Here is a 16,338-nt window from a genome sequence, read left to right on the forward strand (position 1 = left end):
CTCTCTCCATACTAGAGGCAACTGCACCACTCCTTTCCCTGAGAGGGTCCTTGGCACGGTAAAAGTTGAGCCCCTTACAAACGAGGTCAAGGACCTTACTGATAACCTTGAGAGTGAGCTGGATCTCAGGTAGCTTTTCTGGCTGGTCCTCCTCCTCTTCATGAAACCTCTGCTGCTGGAGCTGCACGAGTTCTTCATTGGTGAGGACCTGGCTGTGTGACTAGAGCAGATCCTGGACATACCCCCTGTCCACCTCCTCAAACCCAACCTCTTGGGCAAAGTTAACAATGTCCTGCTGCTCTTTTCCCACAATGTCCTGCTGCACATTTCCCACATCACCAAGTCCAAGAAAATCGTGCATGCACTCGGGCAAATCCTGCACCACACGCCGTTCATGGTTTGCTCTGACATCTCCTTCCAAGACTCATTGATGTGGTCAATGGCTTTCTTAATATTGAAGACATTCCACAATTCCTTGATGCTGGTCTAGTTATCTGCAGTCTGGTGCACAAGATCCCACATTGTGTGCTGAAGGCAGTAAGCCTTGAAGGTGGAAATGACACCTTGATCCATGGATTGGATGAGTGAGGTGGTGTTAGGTGGCACAAACATCACCTCGATGTTGGGTGGGTGTATAGGAGCATTGTCAAAGAAGATGAGGAATTTGTTGTCCAAGTTGTTCTTGGAACAATACTCCTTGCACATGCTTGAGAGGTAATTAATTACGAAATTCTGCATCAGAGCCGTTGTCATCCACGCCTTCTGGTTGGAGTGCTAAATAACTGAAAGATGCTCCTTGTAGAATTCCTTACGAGTCCTAGGATTTTCTGAGTGGTAAACTAACTTCAGGTCACCTTCAGCATTACCACCAAGCAAAAGGGTGAGCCTGTTCTTGGCTACCTTAAACCGGGTGCAGTCTTCTCCTCCTGAGCAATGAAGGTACGTATGTGACGCATTGTGACAGCACCCTCTTCCAGAACAGCCCAGCACCTTAGGTGTTGGCACTTGTAGCTTCCACGGTCAACTTCAAGTTGTGTAGATTTGCCCAGAATTGGCCTTGAAATCACTCACGATGGTTACCTGGTCAGATGTGAGGTCACACCTGCAATCTTCCCACAATAACAAAGCCTTCTTTTTGATGAAGAGGGTGCACAGGGGGCAGGGGCATGTGAAGTCTGGTCTTCTATCTCCAGTTGGAGAAGATGCTCCATGTTATCCATCACAAAGTCACAACTATGAGTTAGTCTGCTTGCTCCTACACGTGTGATGTTTTCAGCTACTTGCTTGATCTCATCAGTTTGCTTATAAATTGTGGCCACAGTAGAAACAGCCAAACCAAGATCTTTCCCAACTTTTGTAAAGCCATTACCACATTCTTGACACTTTTTAACCTCCAGCTTTGGCTCAAGAGTTACAGCTTTTCATATTTTCTTTGATGTAGTATGGGTAGCCGAGGATTTAGCAGAACACTTGGATGCCACAACGAAAGGTATAACAAAAGGATGGCATGAATACACATGGATAAAGAGGGATCACTTCACACATACACAATGAATGGCAGATGGAAAGACGCGGGAGGGAGGAGGGTTATGATTAATGAGTGAAAAGATGTCTCTGCGTATCTCTCCCCAAGATGGCCGCCCCAGCTGACTTCCAGGATGCTATTTGAATTTTTACCAGGATCCAAATTCGCATAAGTGGGGAAAGCTTTCGTATCTCAAAATACAGTAGTGGTGTCAATTTAGGAAATTCATATAAGCGGATATATGTTTCCAAAATGTTCATAAAGTGAGAGATACCTGTACATGAAAACACTGAAAATTATAGGCATCCCCCGCATTACAGAAGGGTTCTGTCCCTGAAAAATTGACTGTATCGCGAAATTCCGTAACGCGAAACCTATTTTCCCATTGACTTCCATTATAAAACTGGAGATGCAGTCCTAAGGACTTTTTTCGGCCCCAAAAAAGTAATTCAAGCACTTTTATGAATGAAAATAAACATTTATAAACACATTCAATACAGTACATTAAATAATTTATGATATACCTTCTTAAAACGTCAAGTTTAATATCCAATGTAATGCCTTTGCGGCTTCTTTTTGCACTACTGCAGTCACTTCCACTTGATGGCCTCTTTCCAGTCATCTTGAATAAGGGTAATGCACCGTGCTGTACTGTACTGTATTTGCTGTATGTTTGTAAAAGTTAAATCCAACTGCTGGGGCGCGAAACATGCGCGCACACTGGATGTAAACAATGGAGTGACTCCTCGTGGCGATGCCACGCTTGGCGGTAGCAAACACCAATAAATCCACACCTAACAAATTATAATTTTTAAAAAAAAATTACAGCTTTAGTGATTTTTTTTAATTGTTAAAATTTACCCCAATTTCCGTAAGGGCGGATTTACGGGCGGTAATGCGAAATTATTGGTCATAATTTACAAATTCCATAAGAGCGAAATTCCGTAACCCGGGCTTCCGTAACGCGAGGGATGCCTGAATCTATAAATGCATGATGTTCCTACCCTGTAGTAGATCACTATGCTCTCAATGAAAGAACAAGGGAACCAATAGCTCCTTTAGATTAAAGTGAAATCATTCCAAGGCCCACTGCCATCAAGTCCCTCAGAAATATGGATACCACTCCCATCCAAAGCTTGATGCATCAAACAAGTCTGGTTTAGGAAGTGTCCAAGGTACAGAATAGGAAATTTTGTTTGTTTGCCTCAATTCTTCAAGAAAGAAAGCAAAACTAAACTAACTCATTTCAAATTAATAAATTTAACTTGAAACAATTGCAAGTCTTGAATAAAGCAACCAATAAATTGGAACATCACTCTTAGCAAGCTAATGAATAAGATATATATTCATATAAAAAAATAGTTAAAAATTTTACCTTCTCATACATGAGCAACATAGCCATCTGGAAAGTCGACATGGTGATGAGATATGTCCGTTTGCTGTGGCTCACCTTCAACTCTCCTGTAAAAGATAAGAATGCTGTTAAAAACCTTTAATCAAAGATTAAAAAAAAAAAAAATCTTATTTATGAGGGGCAAAATTAAATAATATTCAAAACCAGCTTACTGAAATAATAAAATTATTGCTAAGATACACCTCAAGTGATCAAAATTAAAAAAAAATAAATGATATGCAAATTCATTGAACAGAATCATTGTTAAATGGTAAACTGCAGTCTCTTAACACTCCTGTGCGCCACCTAATTTATAACAAGTACCCCTCCAACGCATGGGCCAGTTGTGACCTTCTTGCACGGAAGAGCCACACTGTAGTACAGGTTGTACCTCTCTAGTCCGGCATTCTGTGGTCCGGAAACTCCAGTGGTCCAGAACGATTTTAGTTTGTCCAATAGGTAGATAGGCAGCTTTTTTTTTTTTTTTTTAAACTTATCTGAATTATTATTATTATTATTATTACAGGAGTATTAAATTTTTGCCCCTCAGGCCCCAATGTGGGTCAGTGACCTATGCCCGGGTGGGCTAATCCCCGTAAAAAAAACAACAACAACAAAGCCCCGGGAAATTAAGGTTTGTTTACATCCGGCAGTTCGGCTGCTCTCTCTCTGCTTGTCTATACAGAGAACAACATTTAACCCTTCAATATATATGAGCAGTAAATAAGTGTTGCTTTCATATTCTTATGTAATGACGATCTGTTTTCACATGTGCATACTTACATACGCGCAGTCTCACTTTTTTTTCTTTACCATTAATGGTTAGCTACTATTAATTATTGTTCCATTTATTAACATTAAATAACATTACTTCATGCAACCATATTAATTTTTTTACATTAATTTTACTACAGCTACAATCAGGGTCATATTTTCTTCAGTTTTATATGTAGAACCAATCAGTCACTGGTTTTGTAATCATTAACGAAAACAATGCCGGCAGCTGTCTCGTCTCCTCGTGTGTTTTAATATTCCACATATTAATGAATTGTATTGTTCATTTTACACACAAACATTAATTCAATAAAAAAAAATCAGAAACATTAATTAAAATATATATGAACGGTAAATAAGTGTTGCTTTCATATTCTTATGTAGAGTAATGACGATATGTTTTCACATGTGCGCACTTACATACGCGATCTCTCTTTTTTTTCTTTACCATTATCGTTAGCGACTTCTATTGTTCCATTTATTAACATTAAATGACATTACTTAAAACAATCATATTAATTTTACTACAGCTACAGCCAAGGTCTTATTTTCTTCAGTTTTATATGCAGAACCAGTCAGTCACTGGTTTTGTAATCAACGAAAACAATGTCGTCACATTTCCTCGTGTGTTTTAATATTCTACGTACTGTATTATTAATGAAATGAATTGCTCATTTTGCACACATAAACATTAATTCAATCAAAAATACATTCAGTAATAAACAATAATGAATCCTTTGTACATAAGAGAAATGACGCTGTTTACACGATTCTGTACGTCGTCTGAACGTTGGTGGGCCACTCAAACCCGTCGAAATTCGAGTTTCCACCGTCAAAAATTTTATTTTTATTTTTTTTGTGTGTTCCAAAAAAAAAAGTTGAACTAAAAACTCGCAAAATTTGAGAAGCTACTGTACGACATTTAACCCTTCAATATGTCTTCAAAGAGACCATGAAGCAGAGAGAGTGGTGCTAGTGCTTCCAAGCTTAGCACAAGTCACTATCTATCCAGGAAAAGGGTGAATTTCCATAGTCCGGCACCGGTCAGGTCCCGAGGTTGCCGGACTAGAGAGGTACAACCTGTACTATCTATTTTTTCTTCAAATAGATTTTCAGCAAAAGGTTCATTTTTTCCTAAGATAAAACCAACTATATTATACAGTAGGGTCAAGATATATCGCGAGATGGGGTCCAACGATGTTCACTATATACTAATTGCGATATATATAATTACATGTAATCAATGGGGAAATTAGGGTTAGGTTATGGAGGCCCAAAAAATTTACTAAACTTGACTTAACGGGTTCATTTTCTTACTAATTAAAGCATCAATAAACGCTAGACTCGGGAACAACAGGCTATTTCAATGTCAGTATCAATATCAAGGAACACCAGACTCGGCAGCAGACGATGCACTGCCACCCTCACCGGACAATCCCACACCTACATAAACGAACACCAAAAATATTAGTTACAGTATTAAATCTTTTCCATTAAGCTTTCCATTATCTTCACGTCACTCGCAACTCATTTACACTCGCTTTAAAAGTCGTAATCTGCAGCAGAGTCGGCTGCTTTCTTGTCACTCACTCAGAAAGACTGAGCGGGCGAGAGTGAATGCGTGATTGAGCAGCCACGGTGGCGCCTTTGATGAGCAAATAACACATTTGTTTGCCGTGGAAGTACATTTGAAATATTTCTTGCCCGATTCCCTCACGAAATAAAAAAATTATCACCAGATAGAGAAAAATTTTGATAATTTTGGTAGCCGCGATATAAAAAAAATCATTATATAAAGTCGCGATATATCCCGACCCTACTGTACGTACAATTGTTTGCTCTTTCACATGAAACAAGAAAAAATGTAAAGAGAATAAAGAAGTTCAGTACTGTAATATTTTTGAAGATGCTGAAATCATGCATTACAGTTTTCAATACTGTACAATCAACTTGTGTTTTAGCCAACAAACGACCAAGTAAGGACAATAAGTGTTAGATAAAAAAATAATAATATTTATTGGTGAAATAAAAAAATCATATAAGTAATAATAAAGTTGGTACTTGTAAATTGAAAAACAAAAACCAGAAACAAAAACAGAAAAATGTACAGTACAGTACAGTACCTAAAGCTGTTTCCAAAACTGTTCACTCTCTTTTCAGTTTTTGCCCACGATATCCCCGTTAGCCGGAACACTTGGTGCAGAGCAATTCCATGGATGAGATATTTCCAGCTAACCAAATAACTTTCTCAAACCAGGAAAAATTCCTTATCCCGGAATCTTTTCTGGTTACTGGGAAAAGATTCCGAGTGTCTAAACTAGACATCTTGCACAGACAGACACTAGCCCACTTCCCCAGAATGTTTCTGGGTGCTGGGGATGTTTTCCTCGAGTCTAAACTACCAGAGTCCGTAAATACAGTTCTAATTAACTTAGAAACTCCATTTCTCTACTATAATAATCTAGAATAGTTTATCTAAAAGTTTGGTGAAATAAATATAGTATTTGAAAATTTAAAATCTATATGATGGGCGTGAATGAAGCTGTGTGTTACAGCAAAGACTGTTATTTTCCACTCCCATGGAGCTGTGGGGATTAGTGGTCTCATATTACTGACCTTCTGATGGAATGTCATGTCACCCTTTCTTGGGTGGAGGATTAGTGGGTCTCATGACCTGAAGATGTCTTGAATAAACACGAAAGCTAAAGTATTTTTAGGGAGATTGTGATAAGTATAAGTATGAATGAGCAAAGTTGTATCCCTTCAACATTATGTTACATAACATTTTAAAATATGGAGTGAGAAAACAGAAAGGTGAGGATTAATAGAAAGTTGGAGTGGAAATGAGTGTTGCCAAGTGCTCAACATTAACTCACTACCACTCAGTCATACAGTAAGACCTTCACTCCTCATGCTTGCTGTCTTAATTCCCATGTTGGAGGTATGTGAGTGGTGTTGGAGGTCTGTGAGTGGTGTTGGAGGTCTGTGAGTGGTGTTGGAGGTGTGTGAGTGGTGTTGGAATGTGTGTGTGGGAATGTGTGTTTGTGGGAATGTGGGTGTGTGGCTGTGTGTGTGGGGAGGGTGTGATGTTGGGGTGTGTGAATGGTTATTGGAGGGTGTGCGTGTAGGTGGTTGTTGGAGTGTGTGTGATGTTGGGATGTGTTTGGTGTGTGTGTGTGAGTAAAGATGGTGTGGGTGATGTAGAGGTGTGTGGGGGGTGTTGAAGGGTGAGTGTGGGTGGTTGTTGGAGGTTGTGCGTGTAGGTGGTTGTTGGAGGGTGTGTTTGTGTGGGTGGTTGTTGGAGGGTGTGTTTGTGTGGGTGGTTGTTGGAGGGTGTGTATGTGTGGGTGGTTGTTGGAGGGTGTGTTTGTGTGGGTGGTTGTTGGAGGGTGGTGTTGTGTTTGTGTGGGTGGTTGTTGGAGGGTGTTTGAGTGGATTGTTGGAGGTGTTTGTGTGGTGGTGGGATGTGGGTGGTTGTTGGAGGTGTGTTTGTGTGGGTGGTTGTTGGAGGGTGTGCTGGTTGTTGGAGGTGTGTTTGTGTGGGTGGTTGTTGGAGGGTGTGTTTGTGTGGGTGGTTGTTGGAGGTGTGTTTGTGTGGGTGGTTGTGGAGGGTGTGTTTGTGTGGGTTGGTTGTTGGAGGGGTGTTTGTGTGGGTGGTTGTTGGAGGTGTTTGTGTGGGTGGTTGTTGGAGGGGTGTTTGTGTGTGGTTGTTGGAGGGGTGTTTGTGTGTGGTTGTTGGAGGGTGTGTTTGTGTGGGTGGTTGTTGGAGGGTGTGTTTGTGTGGGTGGTTGTGGAGGGTGTGTGTGTGGGTGGTTGTTGGAGGGGTGTGTGTGGGTGGTTGTTGGAGGGTGTTTTGTGGGTGGTTGTTGGAGGGTGTGTTTGTGTGGGTGGTTGTTGGAGGGTGTGTTTGTGTGGGTGGTTGTTGTGTGTGTGTGGTTGTTGGAGGTGTGTTTGTGTGGGTGGTTGTTGGAGGTGTGTTTGTGTGGGTGGTTGTTGGGTGTTGTTGTGTTGTGTGTTTGTGTGTGTGGTTGTTGGAGGTGTGTGGGTGGTTGTTTGTTGGAGGGTGTGTTTGTGTGGGTGGTTGTTGGAGGGTGTGTTTGTGTGGGTGGTTGTTGGAGGGTGTGTGTGTGGGTGTGTGGGTGGTGGGGTGTGTTGTGTGTGGGTGGTTGTTGGAGGTGTGTTTGTGTGGGTGGTTGTTGAGGGGTGGTGTGGGTGTTGTTGTGTTTGTGTGGGTGGTTGTTGGAGGGGTGTGTTTGTGTGTGTGGTTGTTGGAGGTGTGTTTGTGTGGGTGGTTGTTGGGTGGTGTGTTGTTGTTGTGTTGGTGTGGTGTGGTTGTTGGAGGGTTGTGTTTGTGGGTGGTTGTTGGAGGGGTGTTTGTGTGTGTGGTTGTTGGAGGGTGTGTGTGGTTGTTGGAGTGTGTGTTGTTGTGTGGGTGGTTGTTGGAGGTGTGTTTGTGTGGGTGGTTGTTGGAGGGTGTGTTTGTGTGGGTGGTTGTTGGAGGGGTGTTTGTGTGGGTGGTTGTTGGAGGGGGTGTTTGTGTGTGTGGTTGTTGGAGGGGTGTTTGTGTGGGTGGTTGTTGGAGGGTGTGTTGTGTGGGTGGTTGTTGGAGGTTGTGTGTGTGGTTGTTGGGGGTGTTTGTGTGGGTGGTTGTTGGAGGTGTGTTGTGTGGGTGGTTGTTGGAGGGTGTGTTTGTGTGTGTGGTTGTTGGAGGGTGTGTTTGTGTGGTTGTTGGGGTGTTTGTGTGGGTGGTTGTTGGATGTTTGTGTGGGTGGTTGTTGGAGGGTGTGTTTGTGTGGGTGGTTGTTGGAGGGTGTTTTGTGTGTGTGGTTGTTGGAGGGGTGTTTGTGTGGGTGGTTGTTGGAGGGGTGTTTGTGTGGGTGGTTGTTGGAGGGTGTGTGTGTGGTGTGTGTGGAGGGTGTTGTGTGTGGGTGGTTGTTGAGGGGTGTGTTGTGTGGGTGGTTGTTGGAGGGTGTTTGTGTGTGGTTGTTGGAGGGTGTGTTTGTGTGTGGTTGTTGGAGGGGTGTTTGTGTGGGTGGTTGTTGGAGGGTGTGTGTGTGTGTGTGGTGTTTGTTGGAGGGTGTTTGTGTGGGTGGTTGTTGGAGGGGGTGTTTGTGTGTGTGGTTGTTGGAGGGTGTGTTTGTGTGTGTGGTTGTTGGAGGGGGTGTTTGTGTGGGTGGTTGTTGGAGGGTGTGCTTGTATAGGTGTGTGATGTAGGGGTGTAATGTTGGACTGAGAGTGTGGGAGTCTAACCTTATGGGGGGTGAGGGGGGACAGCCCTGTGGTCACTTCTCCCCCATTCAAGCGTGGCTAATTGTGATAGGGAGATGAATTTTATACCATAATGATCCATAATAAATTCTCTCCAAGACGTTTCCAATACAACATCCTTAAACAAAATATTTTGATATGATATAAAGATGGGAATTCCATTCTTTAAAATAAATAAATAAATAAATAAATAAATAAATAAATAAATAAAAACGAAAGAAATGTTGATACTGGGGTCAATAAAATCAATTCTTATTTCGTTAGACACACCATTTTTTATCAAAATAATCCTGAATGCAATGTCAGGTCAGCCATTGTTAGATGGGGGATTAATGGGTCTTATGACCTGAAGACGTCTTGAATGACATTAATTTTTACCTATGAGTTACTGTATATGTATACACAGTACTGTACTGTATTGTATATGAAGAGTACAGGTACAGTGGGGTCTGCATTTACGTGGTCAATTGAACCCGTGGAGGCCCGCGTAACACAAGAAACACGTAAATGAAATAACAGAACATATGGGATTAATTGAAATAGAGACTGGGCCAACCCCCAAACTCCTTTTTTTCCGACACAATACGTACGTTGTAGTAAAAATAACATCTTAATTTTATGATGGTATGCACACACAATTAATAATTAAGAGAAATATCGATAATATTAGGTTTTTTAACACTTACGTTAGTAGAAAAGATGGGTCGGCACACGTGGATGGCGGCTGGTTCCGAGGCAGAGGGCAGATTAGTGGCCCTCCGGTGAATCACTTTCACTACTCGCAGAGGTTTGCAGGGCCTCCCAGACAAACCTCTCAAAGTCCATATCGTCACTATCACTATCACTGACTTGGGCTGGCTGTGGTTGTGGTGGGTTGCGGGCGAGGAAGTCCTCAATACTACGTTGACGACTAGCATTGATGTTGTCGAGATAGATCTGGATATACGGCTCCATAAATTTCGTCAGATGGTTATTAGACGCTTCATACCGATGCTTGTCTGGGTCGTTGTTAAAGATGAGCTTAATTTTCTCCCCCAACTCTATGATTTCCTTCACACAATCATGGCTTGGTCCAGGTAATTCAATGTTTTTCTCTGGTAGTGGGGGTCCCGCGGAAGCCATTGTGAGGGGAATAGCGGGCACAAGAGAGAACTGTCTACGCGGACTGAGAACAATGAGACAGGCCCTGCTAGGTCAGCGACTTCTTCCTTCCCGTGGCAGGGCACGTCATATTACATTAAACCAATCACAGCTAGCGGGGGAGGGAGGTAAGGATGCGTGGCCCAATCACAGTCCGATACGTCATATGACGTCACCGATAACGCAACAGCGACATACTGCGCAACCTTACTCGTGCCACTTGACGGGATGGTGGGCCGCTTGAATCCAAAATGGCGCGGCGTGTCTGAACCCTCCAGCGACTCGTCGCGTAAATGACCAAATTTACCACATAATTAAAGCATTTCGATTCTGGCAAGGCACAGCATAAATGACCAAACGCGTTAACCAAAACCACGTAAATCCAGACTCCACTGTATTAATAAGCAGAGATTATTACAGTAATGTATCTTTACTAATTAATGAAAAACAAATAAACAATATTGTATCATGAATGAAGCGGTACAGTACTGAAGTTGGTGGCAAACAATCATTAAAGCTATCCTTTGGGGGGGGGAATCAGTCACATTTACCCTCCCTTTCCCACAGCATTCGTTATAAACTAAATATTTGTGTTAGAGAGATGAATTTGTAAGGCAATGTCTGATCTAAACCTCACAATTTTACTATTTGTATTGAGGACACCATGATTTAAGTATATGTGTAATTATTCTGAGCTAATCAAACAACACTAGGAAACCTTGTTATGATCTCTGGAGAGAGAAAGAGAGAAAAAAAAAAAAAAGAAGCCATCCAACTATAGAAAAAAATGAGTTTAAGTAACATGAATACCGTAACAGCTTCAATACCTGTACCTTAAGAGACCAAACGCATTGTTCCATAACCCATGTTTAATAAGTGCATGACAGAGACTTCACATGTCGCTTAATATCATGATATTTTTCTTCATGTTTTACCTCAAGAGGATATTATAACTTCAATGTACAACAACTAAAGCAGCTATAAGAGATGGCCAGGTCTGTTACTATGCAATGTATATCATTAAAACAGTACCAGTTTATTTTAAACAAACATACTAAGCAATGCTCAAGAAGTAATAGCTCTTTATTCTTCCCATGGGAAAAAATGAGAAATTCATCACTATACCTGTATGTTTATTCTTGTACAAAGGCAAGTTAGAAGAATTTCATGTTGTAAATAGATTGAGAAAATTTGATAATGATAAAAAATATCAAATCTGATGGGCATGGATTATAACCAGATTTAATGCACAACAATGATGAAAACACACAGGTAAGGTAAAAGATACAGCAGCTCTTACCTTGACATAAATGATGTAGCCATGTAAGCTTCCTACCATTAAAGTGCTTGTGATAAAAACTTTCAAACTGCAAAAAAACATAAAATATATTAATAAGAACTATGATTTTGACTAAAAATACAATTTCATGACATTTCAAATGTATATGTTACGTTTTTGGGGCGAAATTGGCTATTTTGCAAAATGACCGGCATGCTTATTGGTAATTTTGCAAAATAACCTACAAACAGATAAGCTAAAGTAACCTAACCTTATGGTTGAATAAAGTTAGTTTAGTTAGGTTAGCTTAGCTTAGGTTAGGATAGGATGACTTGTGTAGCTTGATACACAGTTAAGTGGTCCTGTTCTTGTTTCTTTTTCTTTTTTTAATTTGGACTATGTGCTGCCCTAACCACAAGGTTAGATTAGTTTGGATTATCTGCATGTAAGTTATTATGCAAAATTACCAATATGCATGCCGGTCATTTTGCAAAATAAACAATTTCACAGAAAAAAAAGTAACCTATACACTACAAAGTGTAAACATGTCTATATGTAAGACTTGTGTTATGGTTGGTTATCATGGATAGGTGAATGGCAAAGTATTTGAGAATACATTTGGTGAGGCAAGAATGTCTGATTTTACTGTAGCAGTTTAGTGTCTTTAACGAGGAAATAATAAAAAAAACATCTAGGTTAAAGGCTAGAAATATGGGTCAGTATAAAGAGTGAAGAAAATTAAAGATACTGTATGGCGATGACAATTTCACATGACGAGACAGCAAAACTGCAAGACACAAAGTGAAATTAGTACAGTAGTGTGTATAAGATGAAATTGGAGTCACTGTAGACTGTACTGTATTTGCAGTAATAAAATTTTAGTTTTTCAAACATGGGACTATATTATCAGCTCGGGACTTTATGCATCCCATCCTAGTCTGGGGGCATAAGCTATATTCTGTTCACTCAAAGCTTGCAACTGAAGCCTAGGATCAGTTTGAAGCAAGACAGCTGAAGAATAACTACATTTCTTATAATATTAATCTATATTGTACTTATAGTTTGACATTTTAAGCAATAACTTTTCTATGTTGTGAAATGTACTGATAATAAAACTGTAATGAAGAGAACATGAACATGATAAACAAATTGTGGGATGTACAGTCATATGCAAGATCATTTAGCTTGAGATTTCCCTATTGGGACTGCCCATGTTTTCTTTTCAAGAAACGTAGTGAATCCTCAAGGCGAGAGCAATGCTCACGAATATGACTGAAATTATCGTGAGAAGAGGGTGGGAGCCCTAAGCAAACCCTAAGGATAAATCAATTAACATAACTGCAATTACAAATATGTTGCAAGGCCTCTAATAAAGTAAAAAAAAAATAATCATCATACATATACTGTACAGGTATGATGAATTTCGCAGGGGGACGGATATGGCGATTAGACATTCATACCCCGAAATTTTATACAGGCATCCCCCGCGTTACGGAACCCTGGGTTGCAGAATTTCGCTCTTATGGAATTTGTAAGTTATGACCAATAATTTCGCGATACGGCCCGTAAATCCGCCCTTACGGAAATTGGGGTGAATTTAACAATATATAAAAAAAATCACAATATAAAATTATTTTTTTTTTTAAATGATAATTTGTTAGGTGTGGATTTCTTGGTGTTTGCTACCGCCAAGCGTGGCATAGCCACGAGAAGTCACTCCATTGTTTAGATCCAGTGTGCGCGCATGTTTTGCGCCCCAGCAGTTGGATTTAACTTTTATAAACATACAGTGAGTACTCTATGTCTGTCTTTGATACCCCCAAAATGTTCTACACTAATGAGGGTATACGCAAACACTTGTTATCTTGAAAATAGGTTCTTATTCTCGTACGGGAGACAAATACAGAGGAACAAATAGACAGTGGCTTCCACGCCATAAGGACTAGTGATCTCAACTCCATGTATCACTCCGCGCTGGCATGCACAGATGCCAGCGTTCACATGCTGAATACATAATATGTAAATATGGTAATTCACATACATAACATGGTGCATAATAAATGGAAACATTACATAGGATTAATACATGTTCTGTAATACTTTACTATACATAATTAATAGAGTAATATAAGAATACACAGCTTAAGGTACTACCTCGTGTCCATATTATACAAGTACAGTACAGTGCATTACCCTTATTCAAGATGACTGGAAAGAGGCCATCAAGTGGAAGTGACCGCAGTAGTGCAAAAAGAAGCCACAAAGGCATTACATTGGATATTAAACTTGACATTTTAAGAAGGTTTGAAGCTGGAGAAAAACTTAGCCAGATTGCAAAAACATTAGGTCTTGCTACTTCATTAGTGGAAACAATGCAGGATAATAAGGACAAAATTAGGTCAAGTGCTCAAGCTGCTACTCCATTAACTGCTCGAACCTTGTATTTTCATCTAAGTGATGTGATGCTGAATATGGAACGACTCCTGAGTGTCTGGATTGAAGATCAGACTAAATGCAATGTGCCACTAAACACTATGGATATTCAACAGAAAGCCATAAGTTTATATAATGATTTGCAGGAAGAGGAAGGTGCATCTTCTGAGGTTAAACCTTTTCTGGCTAGTAAAGGTTGGTTTGAAAGGTTAAAGAAGCGCCTTAATTTACACAACATAAAAATGAGCGGTGAAGCTGCCAGTGCTGATACAGATTCTGCTAAGAAATATCCTGCTGAGCTGAAGAAAATTATTGATGAAGGAGGTTACACACCAGAACAAGTGTACAATGTGATGAAACTGGGCTTTTCTGGAAGTGCATGCCTGCTAGAACTTTTATTTCCATTGAAGAAAAATCAGCACCAGGCTTTAAAGCATCCAAAGATCGTCTAACACTTCTTGTGGGAGGAAATGCTTCAGGTGACATGAAATTAAAGCCCCTACTTGTGTATCACTCAGAAAATCCAAGGGCTCTCAAGGGCTATGCCAAGTCCAATCTACCTGTGATTTGGCATTCCAATAAGAAGGCTTGGATGATTATGACCCTTTTCCAAGACTGGTTCACTAGCTGTAGAAAGATATAATGCCAAGCGTAACATATCTAATAAAGCATTGCTCCTCTTAGCCAATGCACCAAGCCACCCAGTAAATTTAAATGATCTTTCTGATAATGTGAGAGTGGAGTACATCCCCAAGAACACCACTTCCTTGCTGCAGCCAATGGATGAAGGTGTGATTGCTAACTTTAAGGCATATTATCTTAGGAAAACTTTTTTGCAGCTCATAAAAGCAATTGATGGTGAGGATAAACCTACAATTAGGGACTTCTGGAAAAAGTTCAACATCTTGGATGCTGTGGATAATATAGTCGAGTCATGGGATGAAGTGAAAACCTCAGCTATGAATGGTTCATGGAAATACATATGGCCAGAGTGTGTCCATGAATTTCAAGGTTTTTCACAAGCTGAAAGTTTACAGCAAGTTCAACAAGACATTGTGACACGTGCAAATAATGTAGGCTTTGAAGAAGTCATAGAAAATGATGTGGTTGAGTTGCTAGAGTCCCATAGAGAAGATTTGACTTATGAAGATCTTATGATGCTGGAACAAGAGCGAGCTGCAGGACAAGAAGAGGATGTAAAATCTCCACCCACCCCACTTCAGTTGACAACAAAGGATATGTCTAAAGGGTTTGCACTAATACAGGAAGGTCTGCAAATCTTTGCTGATAACGACCCCAACCGTGAAAGGAACATCAAGATTGCAAGAGCAGTTAACAATGCTCTCAGTTCCTACACTGAGCTGTACAAGGAGAAGGTGAGCTGTAAACGTCAAACAAAATTGGATGAGTTATTCACCCTCAGAGAAAAGCTGAAAGCAGATGATGAAGCAGATGATGATTTACAGGGCAGGGCAGAAGAGTGTAGTGCCCCTCCCTCTCCCTCCCAATAACTCCCTTTGCACCACCTATCCTCACCCAACATCTTTTGTGGTGAGTACAGTACAATATTTTTATTTATTCCAACTGTATTTCTCTTCATATTACAAGTATATCATAAATTATTGAATGTACTGTACTGTATGTGTTTATAAATGTTTATTTTCATTCATAAAAGTGCTTGAATTACATTTTTGGGGCCACAAAAAATTCCATAGGAACGCATCTCCAGTTTTATAATGGAAGTCAATGGGAAAATAGGTTTCGCGTTACGGAATTTCGCGATACAGTCAATTTTCCAGGGACAGAACCCTTCTGTAATGCGGGGGATGCCTGTACTTCACGTTTGTTAACCAAAAATCAGACTGCCAAATTTGAAACCCATCTGCAGACGACACTACAGCAAATCTCATTCAAGCCTCCAGGTATGTTTATCTCGGTTGTATTTCCAATAGATAAATGATTATTCGATGGTTAGTTCAAAGAAAAATAGAACAGCAAATTGTGAATATGGAGGAAGGTTTTACTATGGAAATATCCCTTCAGTTTTGTTGACGTCTTTAGGCCTACTGTAATCTAACACACACGTGTGAACTCACCTGCTACTAATATAGAAGATACATTTGATAATTCTACTGATTTAGTACAGCATATCTTTATTTTTACTGCCCATAACTAACATTACAGTATGGGTTTAGACACACTGCAGGAAGATTTCCTTTTAGTTGTAAAAATTTTTACTGGTGATATATTATATCAGATAGTATCCGAAATGAATGAAATATTTCAATACTTGTAGCATACAGGTATTAGCTTAGGTCAGGGTTGAGTCAATACTGATGCTGAAGTCTTCACTTTACCTCACACTCACATGTGAACTCATTTATTACCAGTTCATCATCAGTATACAAGATATGTACTATCGTGCACCAAAGTCGTGTCCACTACCCATCCACAGTGAGGATTCGAATAGCCTTGAGTCTGAAGTTCCGAAACAGCTGGAAGTACTGTGACCCCGACATGGGTAGC

General features: G+C 40.2%; 1 protein-coding gene across 2 annotated transcripts in view; it reads right to left on the reverse strand.

Moving 5' to 3' along the window:
* The window catches only part of LOC121856737 (cullin-2-like), a 93,090-nt gene that overhangs the window by 21,641 nt on the left and 55,111 nt on the right, over positions 1 to 16,338 (reverse strand). For both annotated transcript variants that reach the window (XM_042352421.1, XM_042352423.1), the window contains exons 12-13: positions 11,401 to 11,467; positions 2,901 to 2,986 (exon numbers count right to left, since the gene is read on the reverse strand). In XM_042352421.1, the coding sequence (XP_042208355.1) occupies positions 2,901 to 2,986; positions 11,401 to 11,467 (153 nt within the window). The remainder of the gene's footprint in view (positions 1 to 2,900; positions 2,987 to 11,400; positions 11,468 to 16,338) is intronic.

This window comes from Homarus americanus, unplaced genomic scaffold, assembly GCF_018991925.1.
Source record: "Homarus americanus isolate GMGI-L3 unplaced genomic scaffold, GMGI_Hamer_2.0 scaffold10135, whole genome shotgun sequence".
Taxonomy (NCBI): domain Eukaryota; kingdom Metazoa; phylum Arthropoda; class Malacostraca; order Decapoda; family Nephropidae; genus Homarus; species Homarus americanus.